The sequence below is a fragment of the Atractosteus spatula genome, chromosome 3, assembly GCF_055471065.1.
Source record: "Atractosteus spatula isolate fAtrSpa1 chromosome 3, fAtrSpa1.hap1, whole genome shotgun sequence".
Classification (NCBI taxonomy): Eukaryota; Metazoa; Chordata; class Actinopteri; order Semionotiformes; family Lepisosteidae; genus Atractosteus; species Atractosteus spatula.
Window position 1 is genome coordinate 36,204,487 of NC_142708.1, and position 27,810 is coordinate 36,232,296.

Consider the following 27,810-nt stretch of genomic DNA (forward strand, 5'->3'; position numbering starts at 1 on the left):
ACCGAGTGAAGTCATCTATAATGTGTACACCAAGAAACTTGGTGCTTCTAACTGTTTCCACAGGGGAGCCACTGATGTACAGTGGGGAGTGATCAGCATGGGCCCTCCTGAAGTCAATAATCATCTCTTTTGTCTTATCTACATTAAGAGACAAGCTGTTTGTGCACCACTTTATGTGGCCCATGTCTAGCCTCTTGAAGCACTTCATGATAACTGGTGTGAGTGCCACGAGGTGGTTATCATTGAGGCAGGACACAGCTGACTTCTTCGGCACTGGTATAATAGTGGTGGATTTGAAGCATATAGGGATAATCGCCTGGCACAAGGAGATATTACAAATATCATCAAGGACATCTGCTAGCGGATCTGCACATTCCTTGAGCACGCAACCAAGTATATTGTCAGGTCGAGCAGCTTTACGTGGATTAACTTTGGTTAGTTTCCTCCTCACATCAGCGGTGGACAGGCAAAGCACCTGATCATCGGGAGGAGGTATTGTCTTCCTCGCAAGCACAACATTCAGTGCTTCGAACCGTGCATAGAAGTTATTCAGCACATCTGGGAGAAAGGCATCACCGTCACTGGCACATAGAGTAATCCTGTAGTCAGTAATGACCTGGATGCCCTGCCACATGCGCCGCGTGTCTCTGGTGTCCAAGGTGTGCATAGGTGTGCTTTGCTTCCCTGATGGCAGAGGACAGGTTGGTCCTCCGATCCTAAGGGCTGAATGCAGCATCACGGGTTCTTAGCAGTGTGCATGGATCTCTGTAGTCAGCCATGGCTTTTGGCTAGCCCGTGTGATGATGAATTTTGAGACAGTGACGTCATCTATACACTTTCTGATGTAGCCAGTCACAGATGCTGCATACTATGAGATGATCATAGGCAGCAGCCTCCCTGAACATATTCCAGTCTGTGTGCTAAAAACAGTCCTGTAATGCTGAGATGGCTCCATCTGGCCATACTCTGATCTGTTTCAGAGCCAGTTTGGCACGTTTGAGCAGCGGTCTGTATGCTGGGATTAGTATAACAGAGATGTGGTCAGAGTAGCCCAGGTGGGGGCGGGGAACAGCCTTGTATGCGCCACAGATATCTGTATAAAGTCTAGTGTTCACCCCTCTGGATGCAAAGTTAATATATTGATAAAATTTAGGGAGAACGGTCTTAAGATACGCATGATTGAAGTTGCCAGCAACAATGACAAAGCTTTCGGGATGAGCAGTTTGCAAATCACTGATGTCCCCGTAAAGGACTCGTTGCACTTCTGGAGTTCAAATTCTAATTAAAGCAATGAGACAGAATTTATAGGTTAGCGTATTAAAATTTGGTGTAACTCGCCTTGCTGAGGAAACAGCAGTTAGACATGAAGGCTGACATGACTGCCCTCCCTCGGCTGCGAGGAATGAGTCAGGGAGTGGCTGCAAGGCTGAAGATGGTGTGAAGGGAGGGGTGTGACAAAAGATATGTGCAAAGTCTGATCAGGAGGTGCAATATTGATGTGTAAGAGAGCAAAAGTGTGAGAGATCAGAAACTGCCCTTTCATGAACTTCTGTTTACAAACTCACATACTGTACGTCTGTGTTTCACATCCATGTATACATTATAGCTACATTTATACAGCCTTTTTAATTCATTTAAACATTCCTCTTGTTCATCTGTGGAATAATTAGGACTCTGCCATTTTTCAATCAGTGTTGTTAACGTTCAAAGTCCTTTGGATTTCTCCCCAGAAATGCCCAAAGCATAAATGAAGAAAAACTCTGGCAGCCAGAGGACTTTGATGGTTGAAAGGCAGATGCTATCACTTAAAGTAATCAGCCTATGATAATACATACAGTTTGCAGGTTCCAGACCACAGGGAAGAAGATAGGAGCAGGGGCTGAATGAAATCATTCAAATCCAGCACCTGGGCCTGATCCAACCCCCACGAGGTGTGCTGGCTTTATAAAACTGCCTCTTTTTTCAGTAAGAGAAGGAAGGAGCTAGAAAACTGTCTGTAGCTCAAAAAAAAAAGAAAATTTAGATCTATGCTGTGGAAGATGAAAACCCTGTTTTATGTTAAAGTTTAGCTGTTAGGGCTGTAAGGGAGACAATGATAAGATATGAGAAGAGACAAATTCATCATCACATTACCAGCTGATTTTACTGGCCAGGCATTAAAGAGAAACTTTATGAAAATTAGTGTGCCAATGCCCCAGTAAATCCTGTGACAACACCAAAAGTCCAAATTTCCCTCTTAACATCAATCAAGGAAATAATTTGGTAAAACCTCAGTGTTAGATTTCATTCATTAAGCAAATCTTTCAGGGTCATTGATCTGTGCTGGTGGTGACTGATTTGAGAATAAGATACCCTAATTCCTTCTCCTTTGTAAAGTGTCTTCCCAGACTATTACAAATGCACTCTTTAAATAATTTCTTCTTGAGTGGGGATTTCCAAGGATGTCTTAACAGCCCTAAACACTGCAGGAACATTATAAAATGCTTAAGGTGAAATCACGCTGTAATTTAGTATATACCCTCAAAAAGACAGGGCTTCATCAAAATCTTAAACCTGCAGTAATTATTTGGAATGTTTATGCAAAGTGAAATCTGTAAGAGGGACAAAATCCTGTCTGCTTTTGCTTTTTTCTTTGCATTGTGTGAGATTCCCAATGCCACCACATTTTTTTCTTTTTGAACTGCTGCTTGGGGGCAGATGACTAGTGGTAGTGAATCTAATAACAGGATGTTGGGAGGAGAGTTCATCCCCTGCTAAAACCAAAGCTAAACATATCCTGGACTTGCAGACCAATTTAAATACCTTAGGCCAGTTATCAAGAGAATATTTGCTCTTTGCCCAGGATATCAACTGTACCAAGATAGGAACCTAGATATATATACAAATAGGGTTTTGATATTGCTCCCATTCACATAATCTAATTACTTGCCAAAGAGCTGAAATAATTGGATGGTGAGTCATAAAGATGATGTCCATTTCTGTGGTTTGGTACTTTCTCCCCTCTATGTATTGTAAATGATATAAGTGATGCACTGTGCAATGCTATTGTGCTGTACATTTCCTATTACACAGTTTTGAGAAGCTTTTTTATGAAGCTGCTGTTGCTGTTGCAGTGGAATATAGTACACTTATCTAGTAAGATACTGGGAGTTACAGGAAACATTCATAACAGGAAAAACAATTATGAACTTAAGTGTACATAGATAAACTAACAAAGATGGGAAACTACATAAAGTTTGAAATTCTGAACATAGCCATTGCAAACCATGAAAAAAGCCTTCTTTTGTATCGAAGAGTTCTTTCAGGAAACCACAGCATCCTGTGTGACCAGTGACTCACTGTGCACCAAGGCTTCAGTGATTTTATAAGACTTTATAAAAAGGATTTTTTTTTGTAAAACTTGATAAAAGTTTACAGGTTAATTATACACTAGAAATTTCGAAGATGTTTCTAAGCCATCTAGATAGTGTTTACAGTGAAAAGCATATTTATGAAGTAAAGTACACTTTTTTATTTTAGCTTTTCATTTTACATTGCCGTATCTTTATTGTTTAAACCATTTGTTCAATAAAGATATTGACAATGTAAAAAACATACAGTTGTGAAAAAGTTAACAATACAAGAACAAAAAAGGCATGTTGGAAAAAATGAATTAAACGTAAACTAACTATAAAGTATGCACAATGCCTTGCTAAGGCCTAACTGTAGCCACATTCTGTCGTTTTTTGTTTGTAGGGTTTTCTGACTTTAGTCTCCTCTTTAACAGTTAAAATGCATGCTCAGTGGTATTCAAAGCAGAAGATTGACTTGGCCAATTCAAAAATTCCCACTTCTTCCTGGTGAACTCTTTTAAGAATTGTGTAGTATTTTAAGGCACTGTCTTTCTGCAGAATGAATTACTCTTTTTTGATGATGCCATTATCAGTCACATCATCAATATAGATCAGTGAGTCAGTTCCAGAGGCTGTGCCCTAGCTATGATTCCATGCTTTACAGATGAGCTTAGGATCATTTGCAGTTCCTCTCTTTCTCCACACTTCTGACCTTACATCACTTTGACAAAGGTTTATCTTTGTCTGGTCTGCCCATAAAACTTTTTTCCATAAATGTTTGTTCTTTTTTGCAAATTCTGACCTGGCTTCTTTTTAGAGCTGATGAGAGGCTTGCTTTAGACCTTGGAATGATCCACTTGCGCACAGTGAACTGAGATAACTTCACCCCTGAACACTAGAGATTGTCTGCAATCTCTTTGGATGTGATATTGGGGTGTTTCTTGACAGCTGTATTTTTCTGTCATCAACTGCTGTCTTCCTTGGATGACCCAGTCTTAAACGATTGCTTACTCTTCCACAAGTTTCTTTTTCAAGACATTCCATGTTGAATTTGTAATGCCCACAAAGAGACAGATCCAAAAAGTAAGCTCTAGAGGCAAGAACGAAGGTTATATATTCACAACTCCTTTAGGTGGAACAGCTAAACAATTAGTCATTTGTACAAATACTTATGCTCACCTTAAATGGAGAGACTGAATACAACAAATGACATTGCTCTAATGGGGCTAAACATGTATGAAAAATAACATCCAGAAACAAAAGCTAAAATTCTATACTTTTGCCTCACACAAATCCTTTGACCTGAAAAACAGATTTAATATGTACACAGCAAAAACGACAGAAAAGCTTGTTGACTACTGTTTTCATACAAATTATGCAGTCATGTGCTCCTTTTTCAATATCTCCAATATTTGGATATAAAAGGAAACACAAGACTCCTGCTGCATAGCTGTTTGATACATTATTATGACCTGCAGTCCTGTACTGTAAGTCAACCACTGGAACTTGTCTTATTTTGAATAAGTTTTAAGTTGGAATGAGAATAATTTCTTAAGATAATTTCTTTTTGATTCTCCCATTTCTGTTTTTGAAATACATCAATTATAAACTTAAGAGACTCTCCATATTAAAGAATCTTAACCATTCATGCCATGAATATTATAAACATATATTTATAATAATATCATGATTCTAGCCAAAAATGTGATGTAATGCTTTTCATTTCTTAAATTAATAATCATTAAATGTGGTCTTTGAGAGACAAAGTTCAGCAAAGCTTTTTTATAGTCTTTTAAATAATCACCTGCTTTGAACCTTGAAAAAGTGTTAATTTACGTCTGCTGAATGAAAATTCATTCAGTCTCTTAAAGCAAATGTAGAAAGACAGAAAACCTTTGCCTTCAGAGAGTCGGGAGCGGAGAAACACTTTACTTCAGGCCAGGATGAATCAGAACATATTGCCACCTTGTGGATAAAACCAGGCATTTTATATCAACAGCTTTATAGAACATCATCAAGTTACACAATTGTCACTAATCCTGGGTCACATAATGTTAATTAAGACAAGCAAATACTAGCTACTACTAAGACTAGAGTTATTACTAATCAAGTTCTGTCAACCTACCTTTTACTTACATTAAGAAAATGGAACCTGAGATACCCGAGGGTGAAATTTATTCACGTTTGATGCAGGACTTAAGTCAGAATCATAGGCATTTTAAGCTTTGAACTTAATTTTTTATTATGTTTACTGCAAATGGCAGAGCTTTCACTGTTCAGAAACAAATAATCACTTAGCAGACGTTCAGAAGAGAAACCACAGTGAGATGTTTTCATAGAATTCCTAAATCTGGCATTATTTGCGGCCAAGAGAAAGGTGTAATTTGAAGGAATATTATGTTTGCAGGGATTAACAAACTGTTTTTATACCAATATAAAATTTATGATTAATACTTTCATTGCATAGAAAAAGAAGAAAATTCAAATGGAATAGTCTAAAAACTTATCACCACAGCTCTGTTTAAAATTCAGATACACATGTGCAGCTCACAAGTTGTCCTTGATATTTTATCCTGACATTCTCCATTATGTTAAGTGAATTTTAGGCCAGCTCAAGTTCCAAACAAACTGTAAAAATTGCGAAATTTTTCAATTTTAAAATAGTTGGACAAGCAAATTTGAAGATAGAATTTTAGTCCTCCATTCATCAGCTGAAGCTGAGTTGAAAGAACATCATGCAGCAAGATAGTGATCCAAAATATACAAGCAGATCCGCAATAGAATGGCTGAAAAGGATTTGTCGCATTCTGGACTGGCCAAGTCAAAGTCCTGACCTAACTCCTTTTGAAACGTTGTGGCCAGACCTGAAGTGTGCTGCTCACGCGAGGAAACCCTCATCTTATGCCTTTGTGTTTAACCCTGATTAAATGCATTTTTTATTAAGGCTTTGATGCAGATCTCTAAAATCTCAAAAATACACAAGAATACAGGCCAACCTACAGGATTCACACACATTTTCTTGGCAATGTACAGTAAGTGTGGAACCAAGGAAGCAGCTGATGCTCTCTCTAAACAAGCCCCAAACTAGGCAGTGAAGAAACCTTCTATTTCTGAATACACAGGAAAGGTGAGGCAGCTGCTGTTCGCTTGAACATTTTAAAACCATCTTTAACCACATTAGATTTTTTTTAAAGCCTCCCTCAGGTATACCAGCTACAGACGCTCAAACTTATAGGAGAAAAAACAGGAGACCAGAAAATGTTTCGGATTTTCTTTGAGGTAATGTAACATTTTTTGTGTACTTTCAAGTTTTTAAAATATTCAAGGGTATACCAAAATGGATGTGTAACATACATTAGTAGATTTTATGTACTTGGATAGTAACCACAATTAAATGGTTTATTTGATGAAAAATTAAAAGAAAATCTGGGCTGCATACTCCTTTATGGAGTGACAATTTCTGATGGTCTGAGTAAAAGGAGGATCTCTATAATCCTCTTCCTACACAACACTGACAGCCAGTGGTTTGTATCAACTACTTCCTGTTTTAAACCAGACAAAACCATCTTACTTATAAGACTGTAAATGTAGATAAGCTGACAAGTTTTAATCACAGAAACGTAAGCTATTTTTAAATATCTTTACTAGAAATTCAAAAAATTTGCCATTTATAATAGTGTTCCTAATATACAGTGCGGTACTTGCAGTGGAGGAAATTAATATTCAAAATCTGCTAAGTAGTATAATTAGGTGTAAACACAGCAGACTTACCCTGAAGATTCTGTTGGTTGTTACAACAGGAGGCTCATCATTCACTGGTGTAATGTTTACAAACACTGTCCATGGAAGACTCTTCTTTCTAAGTTCAGTGTCATTGGCAATGATAGTAAAATTATCAGACACCGTCTCACTGTCATCATGAACATAATATATGAACTCTTGTTCAACCTATGGTAAAGAAAAATATAAATCATTAAAACATAAATGATTAGAGATAACAGGAATACTGAAATTAGCTTTATTCATTAGTTAGATCAACAAAGTTTTAAAATGTATTGGTCTTGCTCAAGATGAGGTATTAAAGTGTTGCCATTTTGTTAGTTTTTTGTACTCAAGTCCACCTGTATTAAAAGGCAAATGGAATTAAAATATAAAGCATGTGAAACAGTAATACCTGATTGATTATATAACAGTAGTAATTACTCAATGTTCTGCACTAAGGCCAAATTCTGCACTTTTCTTTTTTTTTTTGCTACTGTATGTATCACTACTGGAAATGAGTCTGTGTCTGAATTCAGTCCTCCTGTTGCATTCTTGCAAATATTTTAATAATACTTTGTCTGTCTTGGAGGTTTCAGTTCTGAAGTTGGGTTTGTTGGGTGACTCCGAAGTTGCTTCATTTAAACTATGACTCCCATCAACTATGTAAAAGCTAATGCAGTAATCCTATCTGTTGATAGCACAATCATTGAATCTAAATTGAAGAGCTTGGGGGTGATATTTGATCTAGATTTAACATTTGACCCAGGCGCAAAACATTATAAAAACATCAATCTTCCATCTCATAAATATTGCCAGACTATGTCCTGTGTTGTCTCTGACTGTCATGAAAAGCTGGTCAACACATCGGTCTTCTCTTGAACTGATAACTGCAATGCCCCACTCGTATCTAAATCCACTCTGAAAAAAAAATCAGTATGCAGAGAATTTGGCAATGAGAAGTCTGACCAGGTCATGTGCAAGTAATCACATTACTCCTGTCCTGGAGTCTTTGTACTTAATTCCTATAAGGTTTTGTGTTGACTTCAAAATACTTATGCTCACCTATGAGGCTCTACATGACTCTGCACCTCACTACCTGTGTGACTTAATATCTTCCTACTCCCCACACCTTGTAGCCTTCGTTCATCTTACTACGGTCTCCTCTCTGTTCTCCAAATTCGTCTATAATCTATGGGTAATAGGGCCTTCTCTTGCTATGCCCCAAAACTCTGGAATTCTATGCCAAGAATATCAGAGAGTCACCTTCCATCAACACCTTTAAATCCAGACTCAAAACCTTCTTCTTTAGAAAGGCTCTAGAAAGTCTGTCTACCCCTTTTCATCTTCTATTACATTGTAACTAAATCCACTAGATTGTAAGTGTTCAAAGCCACTAATATAAAAGAAACAAAAATACAAGTAACAATTACAACTGCCTACTTCTGGCAACACAAAGGGACTTTTAGAAGCATATTTTTAGAAAACATGATAACTGCCCTTTAATTCACAAATTTAAAGAATAGAAATATTATTCTGCACATATAGATTCAATTAAAGCAAATATAAAAATCTAGCAAAGGGAGAAATACATATTTTACCTGTGTTCTAGTAAAGGAGCTGAGGTGGACACCAGGGTATCGAGAATGCTCTATATGGCCATGTTTTGGAGGGTCTGAGATAAAATACTGAAAACTCAGGGTAGCAAAGTGTTTGTTGTTAACTTTAATAACATCCTCTGTCAGAGCTTTGGAAGCTCCTTCCTTTAAAGTGATGTTATATATTTCAAGAGGGATCATGTGAGGAATAATTTCAATCAAGATCATAATTCCATTGACTTCTGTGATGCCATTTGAGACATCCAACACTATGCAGTCTGTAAGCTGGTCTGCGTCCACCTGCACATATTGAATGTTTCCATCATTGATGTCCTGCTGAGAGAAGCTCCAGATTGGATTGTTTTCACTTCCCAGGTAACGTTCTTCTCCCACAGCAAAGCTGCGGATGTAGCCATGAGAAGGAGGAACTTTTACAGTATAAACAATTTCTGATGGCAAGTTATCTTCATGCGTAACCTAAATGGACAAATAAATAGAGCTTTACACTACTGAATCAGGTTTCAGAAACAAAAACATCTTGATTTACAGCTGGTATAAACATACCTTAAAATTACTGCATTTTAAATAGTTTATTTAATGACGGTTTATCATTTTTACAGTGTAGAAAAATGACATATTATGAAACTTTAAGTACAACATACACAGATGTAATTGCTACTTTGGTAAATAGGACATAAAACAAAACGCTCTAGAAGAATGTTTCTATTAGTGTTTACAGGCTAATTTAATACCTAAATCCCCAAACCTATCACTGTTGTTAAATATTGCAGACTAACCTCGAGTTTTCGTTTACTGATCTTAACGGGCTTTCCTTCTTCCACAAGAAGAGTGTTATTATGCATGACCTTTGGTGGGAGCTGGTGGCTTTCCAAGTATACTTTTATGTTAACTCCTGCATCCAGACGCAATTTTTGTACCTTTACAGTGAAGTTAAACAAGTCTACCAAATTTTTGCTGTCATCATGTCGATAGACTAAATAGCCTTTTTTTAAATCATGCTGTGTAAAAACATCCACCTTCAGCTCATCCTGATAAAGCCCACCATGTTTTGGGGGAAGATACATTTCATAGATAATCTCTTTATCATCTCTTACATCCAGGTTTGTAACCACACTAAAGTTGGCAGAACTGAACACTTTCTGCTGTCCTTTTTGCACCAGCAGGCCTGTATTGTTGGCTATTTTGATATAAGGTTCTTGTGCACTGACATCCAGCAAAGTAGATGTATAATGCTTTCCATCAGACACAAACAGCACAAAGCGACCAATATTTGGTCCATGATGGACAAATAACACACGCTTTTGCTCCAGATCCTCCTGGTGAAACTGGTAAAGTTTGTGAGAAGTGTCATTCACAAGGACCAGATCGCCCATGGGAATTCCACGCCGGGTATACAGAAGCTGCCCATCATCAAAGTCAGAGTCAGCATCATGATAGCACAAGTCCTCCAGTGTTAAAAGTCTCTGTCCATTTTTGACAACATGAAAGACATTATCAACAATACGGACTGGCTTCTCATCATTTATTAACTTTATTGAGATGTTAAATGTGCTTTCCAAAATGTTGGTCTCTGCCACTGGTCCTGCTTCCTTTGCGGGCTGCTGGGTGGATGCTACAAATGTAAACTGGTCATGGGTGGTTTCGCTGTCATCATGGACATACATAATGCGCTCCTCTAGGATATCCTGGTTGGTGAATGCTATTATGTTGTCATTGCTTGAGGTAGAGTTAGACAGGTTAATGCGTATTAACTTTCCATGTTTTGGACGGTCTGTGATTCTGTAGTGCATTGACTTAGTGATAAGTGTTTCTGAGAACAGTTCTTCTTTTGTTAGCAATTTACTTTCGCCTTCCTTTAAAGACAATCCATCATTTTTTATTATGATACTATTAATGTCAGCTTTGATGGCAATTTTAAAATCATAAATTCCCGATTGTGCATGCTTAGAGAAAATCTGGAATGTAAACATGTCCCTTGTGTCTTCATATGGTCTGTCTTCTAGTTCATAATGCACTTTTAAATCAGTTATATTCCTTTGGCTAAAAGTTGAGTTTTTCTTTAAAATCTTATTGTTTAACAGCAACTTTCCTTTCTTTGGCAATGTTAGAAGCCTGAAGTACAGTTCATTTTCTGTTAACTTTACACCTTTGGCAATAGCGTGGAGATGTTCTGAATTCAATATTACTCTTCGTGCTTTGTCAACCTCCATTACTTTATTTTTCAGCAGTTTATACTGTACCCATTTTATCATAATTGGAAAAACGAATTCCTCTGTGGCCATTGAGCTAATGCTAACCTTGCACTTGAAATGATCTGAAACATTACTTGACTGAATTTCATAGAAAGTACTAAGATATCTCAATCGATCCCTTTCGAGAGTGCGCTGTGAAAACAAACTGGTTTGTTTCCATTCGCCATTGGAATTCAATCTCTGCAGCTCGCCATACTTGGGAGACTCAGTGACATCGTAACGAATTTCTAGTTCCTGTTTCACGGCATTAGTTTGTATTGCCAGGTCCTTTATGCTTATCAAAGCCGCATCACCCTGCAGAACATCAAGTCCAGTAATGTTGGCAACTTTATATTCCAGTGGTATGGCCATGATTCTCAGAACAACTGTGTTACTCACTTTTTCTCCATCACTGACTCTCAAAACAATCCTGGAATTTCGGACCCCACTGTGAACATAATTTATTTTTCCTTCTTCCAAGTCAATGTGAGAAAAAGTAGTTATGCTTTTCCCCGGATTCTCTGTATTTTCCAAAAATCCAGCATCTGCATTTAGATTGCCCAGTAAAGAGAAAAAGAGGTCTGTAGAATTGTTATCTACATCTGTGGCTTTTAAAGCATCAATAGTCAAACGTTTTCTTGACTTTTCTAGCAGCACAAATAGATTTCCTTCAGGTAGGCCTAACTCAGGCGCATCATTGGTAGGGGTTATGGTTATGTTATATCTATACATCTTATTTCCCTTCAGGTAAGGAGGAACTTCCTTTTTGCTGCTGGTGAAGACAGAGAATGTAAAAAAGTCTTCTGGGTCTTCTGAACCACCATGAATGTACATTACCCTCCCATGCCACAAATCCAACATGCTAAAGGTATGTTCCTCTTGACCTTCATCAACATCCAACCTCAGCTGACCATGAACAGGCTGTTCTTGTATCTTAAACATAATCTGAGACTGACGTATTCCTAGTTTTTTAAATTCCAGATTCACTTTTATGTGCTTTGACTCTAGAGGTGCCCGTCCTCCTTCAGGAACTACAAGGTTCCTGAGCACTAAAAACATTTGGCTGCCTTTCTTGTCCAGAGGCTTAGCACTTGTTGGTGTGAACATGGATGTTGTTGGAAGCACCAGGGCAGTCAGAGCCCAGTGAGTAGCTGGTGTAGTTTGTGTTATTGGTTCTGGTTCTTTTTCAGGTTCACAACCTACAGAAATGTCTTTAGTTACTAAAGCATTGGGCAGACCCATTTTTACAAAATTAACCTTGATATCCTTCAAGCATCCTTTGAAAGACCCTCCTCTAATACGTTTTCCCGAAACAGAGACCAGCCCGACTTTTTTGACTTCAGCACGGGTGCTGTCATCTATGCCCCCAACAAAAAGGGAACCCCTTAACTGAAGAGCTTTATTTCGGGAACTAATGCTAGTTTTTACAGTTTCTTCATCCACTGTGAGCTGAAGGCTCCTTGAGGTGAACTGAAGCTTAATATAATGCCATTTTCTGTCATTAATATAAGTGAGGGAGGGAAGTTCACTTTTAGTCCCACTTTTTCCCATGACTGCCACTATTAGCCCATCACGGATTTCCATAGCCACAAAGTCTCCTTGGCGTGCAGAGTTATAAAGAATAATCCCTTGATCAGCAGATGTGTGCAGTACGCACTCAAACACTCCTTCCTGTTGTGCATTCCAAAGGGGTAAAGAAATGTATGCTTTAGAACTGAAGAAGCTGATAGGGTCATCTTCACTTGCAAAGAACTGGGGGCTACAGCCTAGAGATACCTCATACACATTTTTGAAGCCAGAGTAGGACCTTAGTGAAGACAAAAGATTGTGCTGATTGAACAAAAGCTCATCAATACAACCTCTAAAGCCTACAGGTTCACTGAGGAGGTATGATTTGTCAAGACCTCCAGTTCCACCAACATAAAGCCCATCTTGAATGTTAAGATCATGCTGGGACTCGGGCATTTTTAGGGTTGTTTGGAAATGTTTGTCAACTGAAAGGGTAACATTGTGCTTTTCGTGTTGAAATTCAACTGTGTGCCATGCTAGATCATTCAGAGGAGTCCCTCTTTCTGAGCGAAGTATTCGTTCTCCAGATCCCAAGTCCAATTTGACCTAGAAAGGAAACACATTTTTTTAACATTTGAAAGCTTTTTCTTGCTATTTTGTTCATTCAAAGTTGTACTGATCTCCTCAGATATGAATAAACAAGGGTCTCAGTTTATGTAATAAAGATAAATAGCAGAGTTCATAATTCTGTCTGAATAGCTAATCACAGCTGGAGATAGCTGAAGACATTTGTCTTCAAACATTAATAATAATAATAATAATTGCTTACACTTATACAGCGCTTTTCTGGACACTCCACTCAAAGCGCTTTACAGGTAATGGGGACTCCCCTCCACCACCACCAATGTGCAGCATCCACCTGGATGATGCGACGGCAGCCATAGTGCGCCAGAACACTCACCACACATCAGCTATCAGTGGGGAGGAGAGCAGAGTAATGTAGCCAATTCATAGAGGGGGATTATTACAGGGGAGGCCATGATTGGTAAAGGCCAATGGGAAATTTGGCCAGGACGCCGGGGTTACACCCCTACTCTTTTCGAGAAATGCCCTGGGATTTTAACGGCGCCTGTTTACAGTATAGTGTCCCTGTCACTATACTGGGGCATTAGGACCCACATGGACTGCAGAGTGAGCACCCCCTGCTGGCCCCACTAACACCTCTTCCAGCAGCAACCTTAGTTTTTCCCTGGAGGTCTCCCGTCCAGGTACTGACCAGGCTCACACCTGCTTAGCTTCAGTGGGTTGCCAGTTGTGAGTTGCAGGGTGATATGGCTGCTGGCTGCTGCTGCTGTCGGATCAACATTTTGTCCGTTTTTAGTTTGTATTTACAAAAGATAGCTGTGTGCAGGTAGCTTTAAAACTGAGAGAGACACGCATGTTATGCATATTACTCATATTTTTAAGAAGTAAATTAATTAGGCTAGTAACCTAAGGTCTAACTTACGTAAAATTATATTCAGCTTAGGACAGAGGTAAAACACTATTTATAGAATTGACTGATCATGACGTTTCAACAGATTCATTATGTTAGAAATACGAACTGGACCATAGATCAATGCACATAAGCACTCAAATGCTGAAAAAAAACAATACAGAAGAGCCTCCTTATAATACTATTAATAAACCCGAGTATAAAGGTGTACTTTAAGTGTTTTTTTTTAGGATGTTCGAGTTGGGAGCTGCGTAAGCATGTTTAGGCTACAAAGAAACAGGTAAAGGTTATTCCATGCTAAAAGGTAAAGAAAAGAAACAAAGTTTCAGCTATGGACCCTTTTTCAGGAGTGAGGGAGAGAGGGAAAGTAGCATGCCATAGGAGAACAAAAGACAGAGTATGTAAGAAGGGGGCAGGGAGTAGTGGGGAAATGGGCATAAAGCAAGTGAGAATGAGTTCCAAACTCAGGGAGAACAGGTGGAGAGGTGTGAAAAGCAAAAACCTGCAAAACATAGAGAGGATTAGAAGGTGTCTGTCATTGAGAGAAGGGGTGTGATCCAAGTTTCAAGGTTATTTTGGTTTTGGTCTTTCTGCAATAAGAGTTCTGACACCCCTCTGTGAGGACGCAGATGTAGAGATCAGAAAGTTCATGACCATTAGAGATAAAATGGAGAAATATCGGTTTGGAGAGATCTGTGTTCCTCACAGCTCCGACACGTTCCTCTTGTCGAAGTATTTCCTTCATATATTAAGGACACTAGACACTTGTCATGGGCACCAGGGATGCAAATATTTTTGTCAGCTGGGCAGAAGACTGCTTCTTTGCTTTCTATACTGGCTTTATTCCTGTGCCCTAAAAGCGATACATTGACTATGTTGATGCTGTCACATGCTCTAATGTCCAATTAGAGCATTTTCTGCATCACTTCACCAATTTACCCATCCCTTAAATTAACAGTTAACATATCTTTCACAGCTCTTCCGTTTCTGGACACAACACTCTCCATTAACCATCCATGACTCTCAGCTTCTGTCTATTACAGAAGGCATGGACTTCCATAACTAAGCCCTCAAAATGCATTGTTTTTTCAATGACAGATGAAACCCAACACACATTATTGACAGGACCCTCACCCGAGCCAAAAAGTCCTTGGATTACCAACTCAAATAGGGACTGCCGGACTCACAACAGCATTTCATTGGTGCTTCCCTACCACCCTTACACCCTTTCTATTCCCAAGACCATCATTAACAACTTTCGCATCCGGACAATTCCATGTCACCCAGATGACATCATTTATTTCTAGGAACCTCATTTACTGCATCACTTACAGAAAGTGCCCAGCAATTCACATAGCTCACCATTTCACCTCTTTCTGATCTTGCTGTTTGCTTCCTCATAGAGAGGTTTTGGAATTCCAATTTCAAAAAGTCACCCGAAACTAAAATTATCCTTAAACTTGTATCACACCTTTCCCCTTCTCTCAATGACAGACACATCTCTTAATAAATCTGCGCTATTCATTTGCAGATTTTGGCTTTCCACGCCTCTCCTGTTTTCCCTGAGTTTGGACAATCATTTTTATTCACTTTATGCCCATTTTCAAACTGCTCCCTGCCCCTTCTTACCCACTCTTCCTTTTGTTCTACTATACGTGATTATTTGCTACCTTCACTCCACTCCCATCTGCTCCATTTTGCTCCACAACTGAAATATTGTGTTTCTTTTCTTTACCTTTCAGCATGGAATGAACCTTTACCTGTGTTTAGTACAACCATGTATTACATTATTATGCACACATCAAACAATTCAAACCTAGGACCTTTAATTTTGACTAAAATCTTATTCCCTAGTATTAGAAAAGCAGATTGTTGATGTTGTCACAATTGTTGTTTTCGTACATTCTCAAATGAAATGCTTATTCAAATGACAATTATTGTAAGTGTACAAATTACACTGTATGAGATTCTTGATTCCAGTTAGTTCATATCCTAGGGCAGTGGTTCTCAAACTTTTTGGACCAAGTACCACCCCTAATCCAACCAAAGCATCCAAGTACCACCTACAAGTCATCATCTCATAGGAACCCCAGAAATTCTCAATGACCAACATGAGCGCGTGTGCACACACACTCACACATACATATAATAAATATTATAATAATAAACTTTATTTCATATAGCGCCTTTAAAGGTGGCTTCTCAAAGTGTTTTACAGAAAAAAGCCAGTAACAACAACTAATAAAAAAGCACCATTTCAGTGAGAGGGGTGAGCCTGTTTAGTCGAGCAAAGCAGATGTGAAATAATTTTTCGAGCCTTGATACAATTCACAACACAGTCTAACAGATTTTAAATCGTCAGGCATTTTCTTGACGGCAAAGGTCTCGCGGTAGATGTTGCGATGTGTCCATTAATTTCTGGAGCAACCTCTCTAATTCGTGCAACTGCACCGCTGTGTCGGCTTGTCATCGCTCTAGCACCGTCTGTACAAACTCCGACACATTTTATCCAGTTGATGCCATTCTCTTCGATAAATTTATTCAGAAGCTGAAATATGTGCTCTCCTGTAGTTCCTGTTGGTAGCGGCTTACAGAACAGAAAGTCCTCATGGACATACCCTCAAACTCGTATCTAACGTAAACGAGCAAATTGGCCAAATCGACTACAGACTCATCTAATTGCAGTAAAAAACATCTGCTCATCTTAACGCGCTCTATCAGTGTACTTTTGATATAATCCATCATTTCAATAATTCTATGAGTGACTGTGTCTTTCAGGGGGAGGGGGGCAGCAGGTCGAGCTGTTTAGCAGCTTTTTCTCCACACATAATACGTGTCAGCTCTTTTGCCAACGGTAAATACGGTTCTTCAAAAATAGTGTGGCTTACCTGCTTTAGCAATCCGCAAGCTTGCATTTTTCCGCGTTTCTGTTTTTATTTCCGTATTTATTTAAAGTTTTTATTTCATGCGCATGGGAGCGAAACACAGAGACGCTTGGTGTATTTTTCTCAAATTAACTTAGAACAGTTCTTAAATATTTTTCTGTTATCTATCACGCTTTCCTGTGCTCACAAGATTACCAGCGTTCGTAGCACGTATTTCCATGCATTCCTGTGTTTACAACTTGGCATTGTTCCAAAATCACGCACATTCTCCTTCCTCCCTATTTGCTGGAGACACAGTAGCTTTTTTTAAATACAATTGGTCACTTGCATCCGTAGCACGCATTCCTATAGAGTGGTATAGAATTACAGAGTATCTCTTGTGTCCACTGAAGTATTAGCGCTCACTGTATCGCAGTACGTAGGCTGCGTATTCGACACGTTTAAAATACAAATATGAAAACCCGTCCCGATTTTTCAGTGCACAGGACACAGTTCCAGGGTCTTTTGGTGTACCACCTGGCGGCACTCCATGTACCACTGCCGGTACGCGTACCACAGTTTGAGAACCACTGTGTATTATTGTCTTAATTTTGTTTACAACAGAAGAAGAATGTTCTGTACTTTATGATCTTTAAGAATTCCAGTCACTGTATATAAATTGTCAGACTAATAATATTCCAAGCCGCTCATCATGTAAAAAGAACACAACTAATTGAACAGTGCATTATCCCAAACGCTTTAAACATGAAAAGTGTTTAATTGCTTTTTAAAGAGTGTTATGTAGTAAGGGGTGGCCCTGAGGAATTTGCCATTGCTCAAAACTCAGGCCTTGAGCCAAGCTGGCTGCATGATAATTGAGAGGTGCAATAAAATTAGACACAACTAGCCTGATGTGAGTCCTTAGCACTCAGAATGAATGGAATTTCAAATGATGAAAAGAAGCTGTTAGGATAGCAACTCCTCTGAGGGCAATTCAGGAGGCTCATAAGACCAGTTGGAAAAGAAAGAGATTCTGCACATAGACTCCAAAGAGGAAGAAGAGACAGCAAGATCTTTGTAGATCACTGCACTACCATGCAATTGGAGTAATGCTCTTCCCAGTTTGTATGAATGATCTGGCAAAGCATTTGCTAGAGTCAGACTGTGCTGGCTAATGGGACTGTGGAACTGAACAAGCTACTAAGACTTGAACAAGATACAACAATAACTTCACTGAGAGGCAGTAATGACAAATCTATTGCACAGGGTTGAGTGCCAGATCAGATTTCTAATCATACATACCATTATACTAAAGATGCAATGATAATAAATTGCATTTGCTGCACACCTAAGCTATTGTGATGCAATTTATTTCTTGTGTATAATTCCATGAATTAATTTTAACATAAGAACACCTAAACACTCAGTTAAACATATTAAACACCATTTATTGTTTACATTGCCCAAGATTCCTCATTTAAAGGAGTACCTATAGTCAAAAATTAAAGTCACATTCTCTCTTCCACAAATCTATGAAATGCTTCTTACCTCTAGTGATTTTTTAAACAATGAAAAAAGAGTACACTGAGATACAAGGAAACATTAAAAGAGACTTTAAAAAGATTAAAAGAGAGCTAAAAAGTATTGCTGTAGAGGTAAAAACTGCTATATCAAACTAGCAAAAGAAAATAAACTATGGTAAAGACCTTTAAAGGGCAAAAGAGAAGCAGATGATCGGGATAACAGGATATAAAAAACAGATGTATAACAGAATAGTCAAAAGTGAAGAAATTTCCAACTGGAGTAATCCATCCATCCATTTTTTAACCGATTTATCCAATATAGTATCTTAAGGGAGCCTATCCCCGCAATCAATGGATGCAAAGCAGTTGACATTCTGTGGATTCTGTAAACACTCACTGTCCTGTCCACCTATTCAACAGTAAAAAGTGAAGAATTTAAATTGAAAAACAATATTAGGATTACAAGGTTAACTAGTTACCGCAGAAATAATACCATGCAGTACAAATATGAGCACCAGAATAATTACAGTTTTAAAAGCAATGTCAAATAAAGATGGGTTAATTGAATGTCTTCTGTCTTGGGTTGAGCACTGCTATATCTAGCAGTCATATCACTCTGCAACTCACAACTAGCAACCCACTGAAGCTAAGCACGTGTGAGCCTGGTCAGTACCTGGATGGGAGACCTCCTGGGAAAAAGTTAAGGTTGTTGCTGGAAGAGGTGTTAGTGGGGCCAGCAGGTGGGCACTCACCCTGCGGTCCATGTGGGTCCTAATGCCCCAGTATAGTGACAGGGACACTATACTGTAAACAGGCGCCATCCTTTGGATGACACGTAAAACTGAGGTCCTGACTCCCTGTGGTCATTAAAAATCCCAGGGCATTTCTCAAAAAGAGTAGGAGTGTAACCCTGGTGTCCTGGTCTAATGTTCCCATTGGCCCTTACCAATCATGGCCTCCTAATAATCCCCATCTATGAACTGGCTTCATTACTCTGCTCTCCTCCCCACTAAAAAAGCCGTCGCATCATCCAGGTGGATGCTGCACATTGGTGGTTGTGGTGGAGGGGAGTCCCCATTACCTGTTAAGCGCTTTGAGTGGAGTGTCCAGAAAAGCACTATATAAGTGTAAGCAATTATTATTATTGTTATTATTATTATTATTATTATCTGAAATGGCTGAAATGACCCTTTTATAACAAAGGGAATGATCTTTTCTGTCCTCTGTACCTGCAGGCGAGTGGAGTGCAGTTCCACCAGGCAGTAGTCCGTCTGTCCAGCAGCCAGGAACAGCAGGCCATTGGGACTGGAGGTCCGAAACCTCGCATGGAAAGAAGTGCGGCTAGATGACTCTACAGTCTTCAACTCCACATAACCATCACCATAAAAGGAGGCTGTGAATGGGAGGAAACATTTAGTGGCTAATAATAGAAAATGATGAAAGAGATGTTGCACTAGGCACAATTCTTCACACTGACACCCCTGTACCCCACACAGGACACTGACACCACTGTGCCCCACACAGGACACTGACATCCTCGTACCCCACACTCTGTCTGCAGTCACAGAGGACACTGACACCCCTGTATCCCACACAGTACACTGACACCCCTGTATCCCACACTCTGTCTGCAGTCATACAGGACACTGACACCCTTGGCTCAGAGCTGGAGGTCTATTTTAGGAATATTTTTTAAAATAAAAACAGAATTCATGATAGTGAAGTGAAAAATCTGGAACTTCAGTCAAAATGTTGGACTTACAATTATGTCCATAAAATGAGAATATCATGCATAGCTATAGCATACCCTGAACCTCAGTCATTGGATGACCTTTTGAGTTTTTCCAGCTGTAGTGCACTACCAGCCTTTCCACACTGAAACATTTCAGCCCATTCCCTTTACCCTGACACTAAATACAGCAGCCCTCAGACAGAATGCATAAATGACTCATGTTATGCCCTTTGGCCCCATTATTGCGGAGAAATAGAGTAGAAATAAAGCATGCATTGGCAAGCTGGTCTTCAGCATCTTGGTCCACATTTTGGTATCACTTTTAGCTATGTGTGCTTCAAACAACTAAAAAATGCTGTCTTAAATAGTACAGTACCAAAATATTTCACTGTATAACTAGTCATCCCCTTTGCTATTGCAAACGTAAATTGATTCAAGTGCACTTATTACTGTGATTAGTCACACTGTTCTGTCTTAGCAGTTTTGAGTGCACTGTTCTACGATGCCTCCATGTAGCTTTTTTGTGCAACTTTCCTAAAATGCTCTTCAGCAGTTAAATCTTTCATTTCTATTGGTTTAGAGACCGCACATGCTTAAAGGTCAAAGGGCATCTTCCATTTTGTTCACATTCATTTTCAATATTGTTGGAGTTTTAAGCCTTACCTCATTGAATCTACAACTTTGTCGCTCTGGCAAGCATTGTAAGTAACTAAAATCAAATCAAATCAAAGTTTATTTATGAAATGCACAACAATACGGCGTGCAGCAGTAGTTGCTGGCAATGAAATGAAACTATTTATCATCTCTAGTATATATACTACAGTTCAGACAACGAATTTGTTATCGATGTACAGTAGTTTTTTTTAGCTAGAGATGTTTCAATGCTCCAGTTGCCTGGGAGCTGTAAACAAGCAGCGTATAAGCTGTGTGCTCCAGTACTATTTACTGTTTAACAGTATGACAGTTACACCTGTATTTGTTACGGCACGCCATTCAGTACTCCTCTCTGTTATCAGTCAGTTATATAGTGCCACGTCCGCATCCTGCATGTATTTGAAAAATCATCTAAAGCGATCTCGCACGTTTCCTAATATTTATGTATATTTATATTTGTACTGTATTACTGTACTACTGGATTTTTGTAATTGTGATTGATCTTTTTTTAGTTTCACGCATTTTTAAATACCGTTGCGTGATGTGTCGCTTAATAAACATCATACGATAAGGTGTTGATCCTGCGTCATGTGTGCTAGTGAGAACGATTTTAATTTGTCAATTTGTGCAGCTTTACACACAAGGAGAATGGAGTAAATGCAATTGAATGTGGCCTCTGTGTGTAATAATAGTGGTTCATATGTTTTCAGAATAAACACACCAGTCTGTAAGATTACTTAGTCATGTAGTGAATTTCAAGCAAAGATTAAACCATGAAGACCAAAGAGCTTTCAAAACAACTCAGGGATAAGGTCGTAGAACGGCACAGATCAGGAGAAAGGTATAAAAAAATTCGAAGAGCTGGGTACAGTAAAGTCGGTCATTAAGAAGTGGAAGGTATATCATACCACACAGACACTGCCTAGATCAGGCTGTCCCTCCAAGCATCTGGGCAAGGGGCTACAGAATTTAATGGGTGAGATAGTAAAGAATTTCCATGAGTCAACAATATTCCTGTCTTTCAACAAAGCTGGCCTGTATGGCAAATTGGTAATCCCGCTTCAAATACCCAGTGGAGTTTGCAAAAAGAATCACTGCAATGATATTGTAAACATCTGGCAGAAGGTTTTGTGATCATAAGAGACAAATTTGGATTTTTTTGGTCTAAATGCAAAGTGACATCTGCAGCAAACCCTGCACAGTGCATTACACAGTCAGCACTGTCGCTACTGCCAAGCATGGTGGTGGCAGCATTATGTTATAGATCAGCTTCTCATCAGCAGAGACTGGGAAGCTTGTTAAGACTGAGGGAGAAACAGCTGGAACAAAGTACAGATTAATCCTAGAGGAAAACCTGCTTCATTGTACTATAGATCTAAATCTGGGATGAAATTTCATGACAATTTTAAGAACAAGTTTTGAAAGAATGGGTGAAAATTGCACATTCCTGTGTGCAAAGTTTTATAGTAACTTACCCAAAAAGGCTGACGCCCGTGATTACTGTCAAAGGTGCTTCTAACTTATAATGACTCAGAGGGGTGAAAACTTATGTAATCCATATTTTTAGAGTTCTTATTATTAATGCATGTTTATTATGCATATTCATTTATACCATTTATTTGTTGACATTTAAAGGGGAACTGCAATGCTATTTTTGTATTTAAATATTTTTTATATTTTATTTATATGAAACCTCCGATTTACATAATAAAATAGGTTATTTTATTAAGTATGCTCAGCGCCATGTTCTGCAATTCAGAATGAGGCAACCAAACCTACCCGTTATGTGAAACAGCTTATTACATTGTAAACGAGCAGACTTGCGAATACATCTCTTATAATCCAATAGAAATATTACTCTCGTCCAAGATGGCTTTGCTGATAAATACTACTTACTGCAGATCACATTGGAACATTTCTGCAGTGAAATGTCTCCTGCATAACCTGCACAAACCTATTCACAACATGGTGACTTAAAGTGCTTTCACAAAGTTTATGATTTTGTGTTTAATTTGAAATTTGTAGAATTTTTCTGTAGCGTCAATGAATTTATTTTGTTACTGAGATTGAATAATCAGTCTGAGAAATTGGGGTACAGTTCTCCTTTAAATTCTTACAGCAATAACTGTGCTTAGTTAGAGCATTCAAGTTGAACTGTATGTACTTTAAGTTTTGTATTTTCTTACACCCGAATTTAATTTCCATAAAAATGTAAATTAGTACCCTGTAGTTTACAGCAAAGTAAGCCATTACACAAAATAGGAGTTTTACAGTATAAGCCTTTCTCAAAATGTCCCTTTTTTCCTTTACTTTAATCTATACTTTATCAGTATTTTGCCACATTAGAAGAGCATAAATCACTTAAACAGAACATTAAACCTTTAACTAGCCTCATAAATGTCCCCTTTATCCAAATTCAATTAATGCATGCTAATGGCCTTTTTAAAAGTATTACACAGCAGTTGCTAAATAGAGGCAACACTAGACATATCCACAACTTTGAATGTGATGGATCAGTTAAAGTGTTTGCTGCCTGAATAGCATTATTTCATTAAAGGGTCACAAGTATATGCCTGATTAGAAAGCATCTTTTTCCAAGTGGTGACAGAGCTGTTGATCAATTAAATGCCCGTCCACCCATGATCAGAAAGCTGCTTATTTCTGGTAAGAATCACAGCAACCTGGAGCTTTCCCCAAAAGCACAGTGAGGAAGAGAGTACTACACCGTAGATGGGACCAGTCAATTGAAGCATGCACACACAGGAATAATTCAGAGATGCTAGTTAACCTACTATGGGGAGTACATCTTTGGAATGTGGGATGATACCAGAGCAGCTGGAGTGTTCATGGAGTTGGGGAGTTGTGTGAAGCATCCAAACTTCACACAAAAGGTATCCCAGTCCAGCATCAAACCCAAAACATGCAAGACCACAGTATTAAACACCACACCACCATGTCACCCCATCCATTAAATATTTATAAATATTACATTTTGAATAATTTTTCATTCAAATTGCTTATTTTCAGTATTTAATATTTATAAATATGTTTAATTTTGTCACCATAACCATTATAGGCAATTATATTTTAAGTTTAGACATTTATGGGATGTTCTATATTTTTTGTTCTATACTATTGTGTTCTGTTTTACCACTAGTACCCATAATATAGTTGCTTCTTTATTCTAATACTATTTAATATATCTTCCCACAGCTTGAGGAATCTTGTTGTTTTCTTTCTTGGTCAACACGGGCAAAATATTTAAGTTTTCACCCACTTTGCTATGGCAAACCTAAATTGATTCAGGTGCATAAATTACTTCAATAAGTTAAACTGTTCTGCCTTCACAGTTGTTTCCTGTGCTCAGTGGCAGAGACACTGGGGTGGCATAGGGTGGCAGCTGAAAGAATGTCAAGGCAAAGAATGTCTTGCCACCCCAGTTATACAGTCTGATACTGATATGAAATATTTATAGTATTACCAATTTTTAATACCAATTATAATTTTTACATTTTTCCGATGGCACTTTGATTTTAAACTACCATAACATCTAATTTCAAACTCAGCCCCCCCCCAGCAAAAAAAATGGTTGCACCCACTACTCTTCCCCTCCTCCCATCCTGCGTGTCACATCTTGAACACAGAGTGGGCTGCGAGTTTTTTTCAATAGCCTCTTACAAAAAGAAAAAATCCACGAGCGGGACTTGGAGAAGTGCAGACAGAGCATCGAAGACGAGTCATCTTGTCCGTGCTGATACGGTTGAATTAAGGTATGCAACTATGAAAATGACAAATACATCGAACAAGTTTTATTAAGCTTACATTTCTAGTCAATGAAGTTACCACTTCCTATACTGTCTAGTGTTGTCAGTGAGTGTTGGCTAACTTTGTGCGGCTTGTCAACATTGGCTAGCAGCTAATGCTAGGTGTGACTCACAGTTTAAATCGGAGGTGTAGTTCAATTAAACTTATATTACCATGATTCTAGAGGTTTGTATATTTCAGAATAATGATAAAATAAAAAAGATAGCACGCACGCTTTTAAAAAACTTTGATTAAATGAGACAAAATTGGGACTACAATTTACCTCACTGTCTAGCTTCAGAATTCTATGATATTAATGTTGACGCTCCGAGGAGTGCTGAGGTAGATGCCATGAAGGCCTGGTAAGACCGCTTCAGAGAACATGTTAGGGCTATGAAGATTAAAGATTTCTCCAAGCCCATAGTTTCTCATTTCAAATCTGATGGCCATGATCACACTGATCTCTCCGTCTGCCTTCTCAAAGAAGGGTTTCTTAACTCCTATAGCAGAAAAACATCTGAAACTAAAATTATCCTGAAACTTGGTTCACACCTTCTCCCTTCTCTCAACGACAAACTTGTTTTCCTCTAATCCCTTCTATTGATTTGCAGGTTACACTTCACACCCATCTTACCCTCTCTCGACTTTATGATCTTTGCTGTCTGCCCTGTCTTTTTCACACCCAAAAAAGGCTCCACAGCCAAAGGTTGCGTTTCCTTTTCAGCCTGAAATTACTTGTTCCTTTGAAGCTAGGCCTAAGTCACTTTAAATCTTGCAGTAGCAGGAGTTAGGCTAGCCTTGTCCAGTGAAGAAAATGCAGAGGAAGGACGATATCAGGAGTTTTTTGTCAAAGAGACCACTAACTAGTAGCAATGAGCAGAAAGGGACATCAGTAGTACAACTGCAGGAAATAAAAAGAGAAAAAGAAAGGGATGAAGAGATGGAAGTAATATCTCTGAGAAAATCAGATAAAGAGTTACAGGGAGAGGAAGAGAGAATTAACGAAGAGTGCACAGACAATCTGAGAACAAAGAGTCACAGGAAGAGACCCCAGAGTCCGCAGCTGCTATCCCCAGTCCAGCTGGTCTTCATGGTATGTTTTTTTTATATTTTCCACTTCTTCGGTTCTAGCCAAATGTTTTTACTTACCACAACACAAGTAGTTGTTTATTTTTTAATCAAAGCTGTAGTACAGTAGCATGGGCTAGTTTTCAACTTGGTAAATATCTGTACTGAAAGTACTTATAAGGGTTCAAGGAAATAATCACCAAAAGGTGGAGGGTAGCACTCACCTAACTTCAAAAAAGTAAGTAGGGACAATTCCTCAATTACACAAAAAATTATTTGGCCAACTCCTGATTAAGGCCGACTAGGCCGAAATGTTTAATGTTTAACATTGCCAACTCCTGGCCAACATGGCCAAATAAATTCTGGTGTAACTGAGGAATTGTCCCTACTTTTGTGAAGTTAAGTGAGTGCGCCTTTTGGTGTTTATTTCCTTAGATTCAGAAATTGTTTGGGTTTAGCACCACAGCCTAAAGCCATCTTGGGATAGCACATCGAATTGCATAGCAACAGTACTTATTAGGGTTATTACAGTGTAATGAGGACAGCCCCATCACAGTGTAAAATTTTTTTTTCTTCATTTTGTTTTTCTTAGATATATCAAAGTTCAGAGGTAAAGGCCCTACTCAACCAACCCTGCAGACATTCCCCAGAACCCTCCAGGGTGGAGCCAAGTGAAGTTTCCATTCAGAATGGTACAAGACACATCTGTGGCTGGAACACTCACAGTCCAAAGATGCAGCATATTATTTTGCTGCCTAATGCTCCAAAGAGTGTATTTACTTCTATAGATGGATATTCAAATTGGAAAAAAAGCAACATTTAAAGATAGTGGATTCTGTTCACACGCAAAATCTGCGCATCATGTTATGGCAATCGTTGCATGGGTATAGAACAAAATAGATACACTAGCAAAGATATTCAAAATGAAATGCTTAGTGTTTTGGCAGAGATGGTTAAAGAGGACATTAATAGGGCAGAGCAGTGGCTCTGTGGCTCAGAAATGGCGCCTGTGGCTGGAAGGTTGCTGGTTCAAATCCCATGGCCGGCAGAGGAATCCTACTTCGTTGGGCTCCTGAGCAAGGCCCTTAATCCCAGCTACTCCAGGGGAGCTGTATAAATGGCTGACCCTGCGCTCTGACCCCAAACTTCTCTCTCTCCATCTGTGTTCCTGTGTGTCTCATGGAGAGCAAGATGGGGTATGCGAAAAGATAAATTCCTATTGCAAGAAATGGTATATGGCCAATAAAGTGATCTTATCTTATCTTATTAAGGACGTCAAAGAGAATGGAAATTTTCTATCATAGTTGATGAAACTAAAGACATAAAAGAAGAGCAAATGTATTTTGTTCTTAGGTATTACTATAATGGCGTAGTGCATGAGAGTTTTTTAGATTTTCAAGAGGCAGAGAGTCTGAATGCTGCTGGTTTAACAGAAAACATTATATGCTGTTTAGAGAGGCATGGGTTGGACTATAAAGAGAACCTAGTTGGGCAAGTTTATGATGGTGCATCCGTTATGTGGGAGTCATTGTGGTGAGCATGCCAGAATAAAGGAGGTAGCCAAACATGCCTTTTATGTTCAATGCAGTGCACACTGTTTAAACTTGGCGATAGTGGACAGTGTGAAACCTGTACCCAAAGCTGGAAGTTTCTTTTCCTTTTTAGAGCGATTGTATGTATTTATGTTGGGCTCTTAATGTTCATGACAAATGGTTGGAAGTACAAAAGGAAATGTTTAAAGGTGCACCAAGGGAATTCCAGCGGCTTAGTGATACACGATGGGCATGCAGGCACATAGCTTGTCGTAATATAATGGATAGGCTGCCCGCTATTGTGCGGGTACTTGAAAATATTTCAGATGAGGACAACCCAGACAGAGCCGTTAAAGCCAGAGTGCTACTGTTCCAAATAGATCTGAATTTTATTGGATGCCTTGCAGTGCTCAGAAAAGTTTTAAGTGAATCAATATTTTTGTCACAAATGCTCCAGTCAACAAAACATGACCTTATCAAAGCCCTTGAGCTGATTAGAACACTCTAACAGACTCTTGAAGACTATGGTAGAGAGGCATTTTTTGATGAGCTATGGGTTGAAATTGTTAATGCATGTTAAACTAGTAACATTTCTATAACCCAGCACACCCGTAAGAGGGCAAGACTGCAAACAAGTAGACTTCAAGGCAGTCTTGTTACATCCACTCTTGGCCAGCACACAGAACCA

The 27,810-nt window shown here is 38.8% G+C and overlaps 1 protein-coding gene across 1 annotated transcript in view; it reads right to left on the reverse strand.

Annotated features, from left to right (window-relative positions):
• The window catches only part of cspg4ba (chondroitin sulfate proteoglycan family member 4Ba), a 61,767-nt gene that overhangs the window by 17,866 nt on the left and 16,091 nt on the right, over positions 1-27,810 (reverse strand). The window contains exons 2-5 of the mRNA XM_088912333.1: positions 19,562-19,725; positions 9,487-13,056; positions 8,693-9,166; positions 7,104-7,280 (exon numbers count right to left, since the gene is read on the reverse strand). Coding sequence (XP_088768459.1) covers positions 7,104-7,280; positions 8,693-9,166; positions 9,487-13,056; positions 19,562-19,725 — 4,385 coding nt within the window. The remainder of the gene's footprint in view (positions 1-7,103; positions 7,281-8,692; positions 9,167-9,486; positions 13,057-19,561; positions 19,726-27,810) is intronic.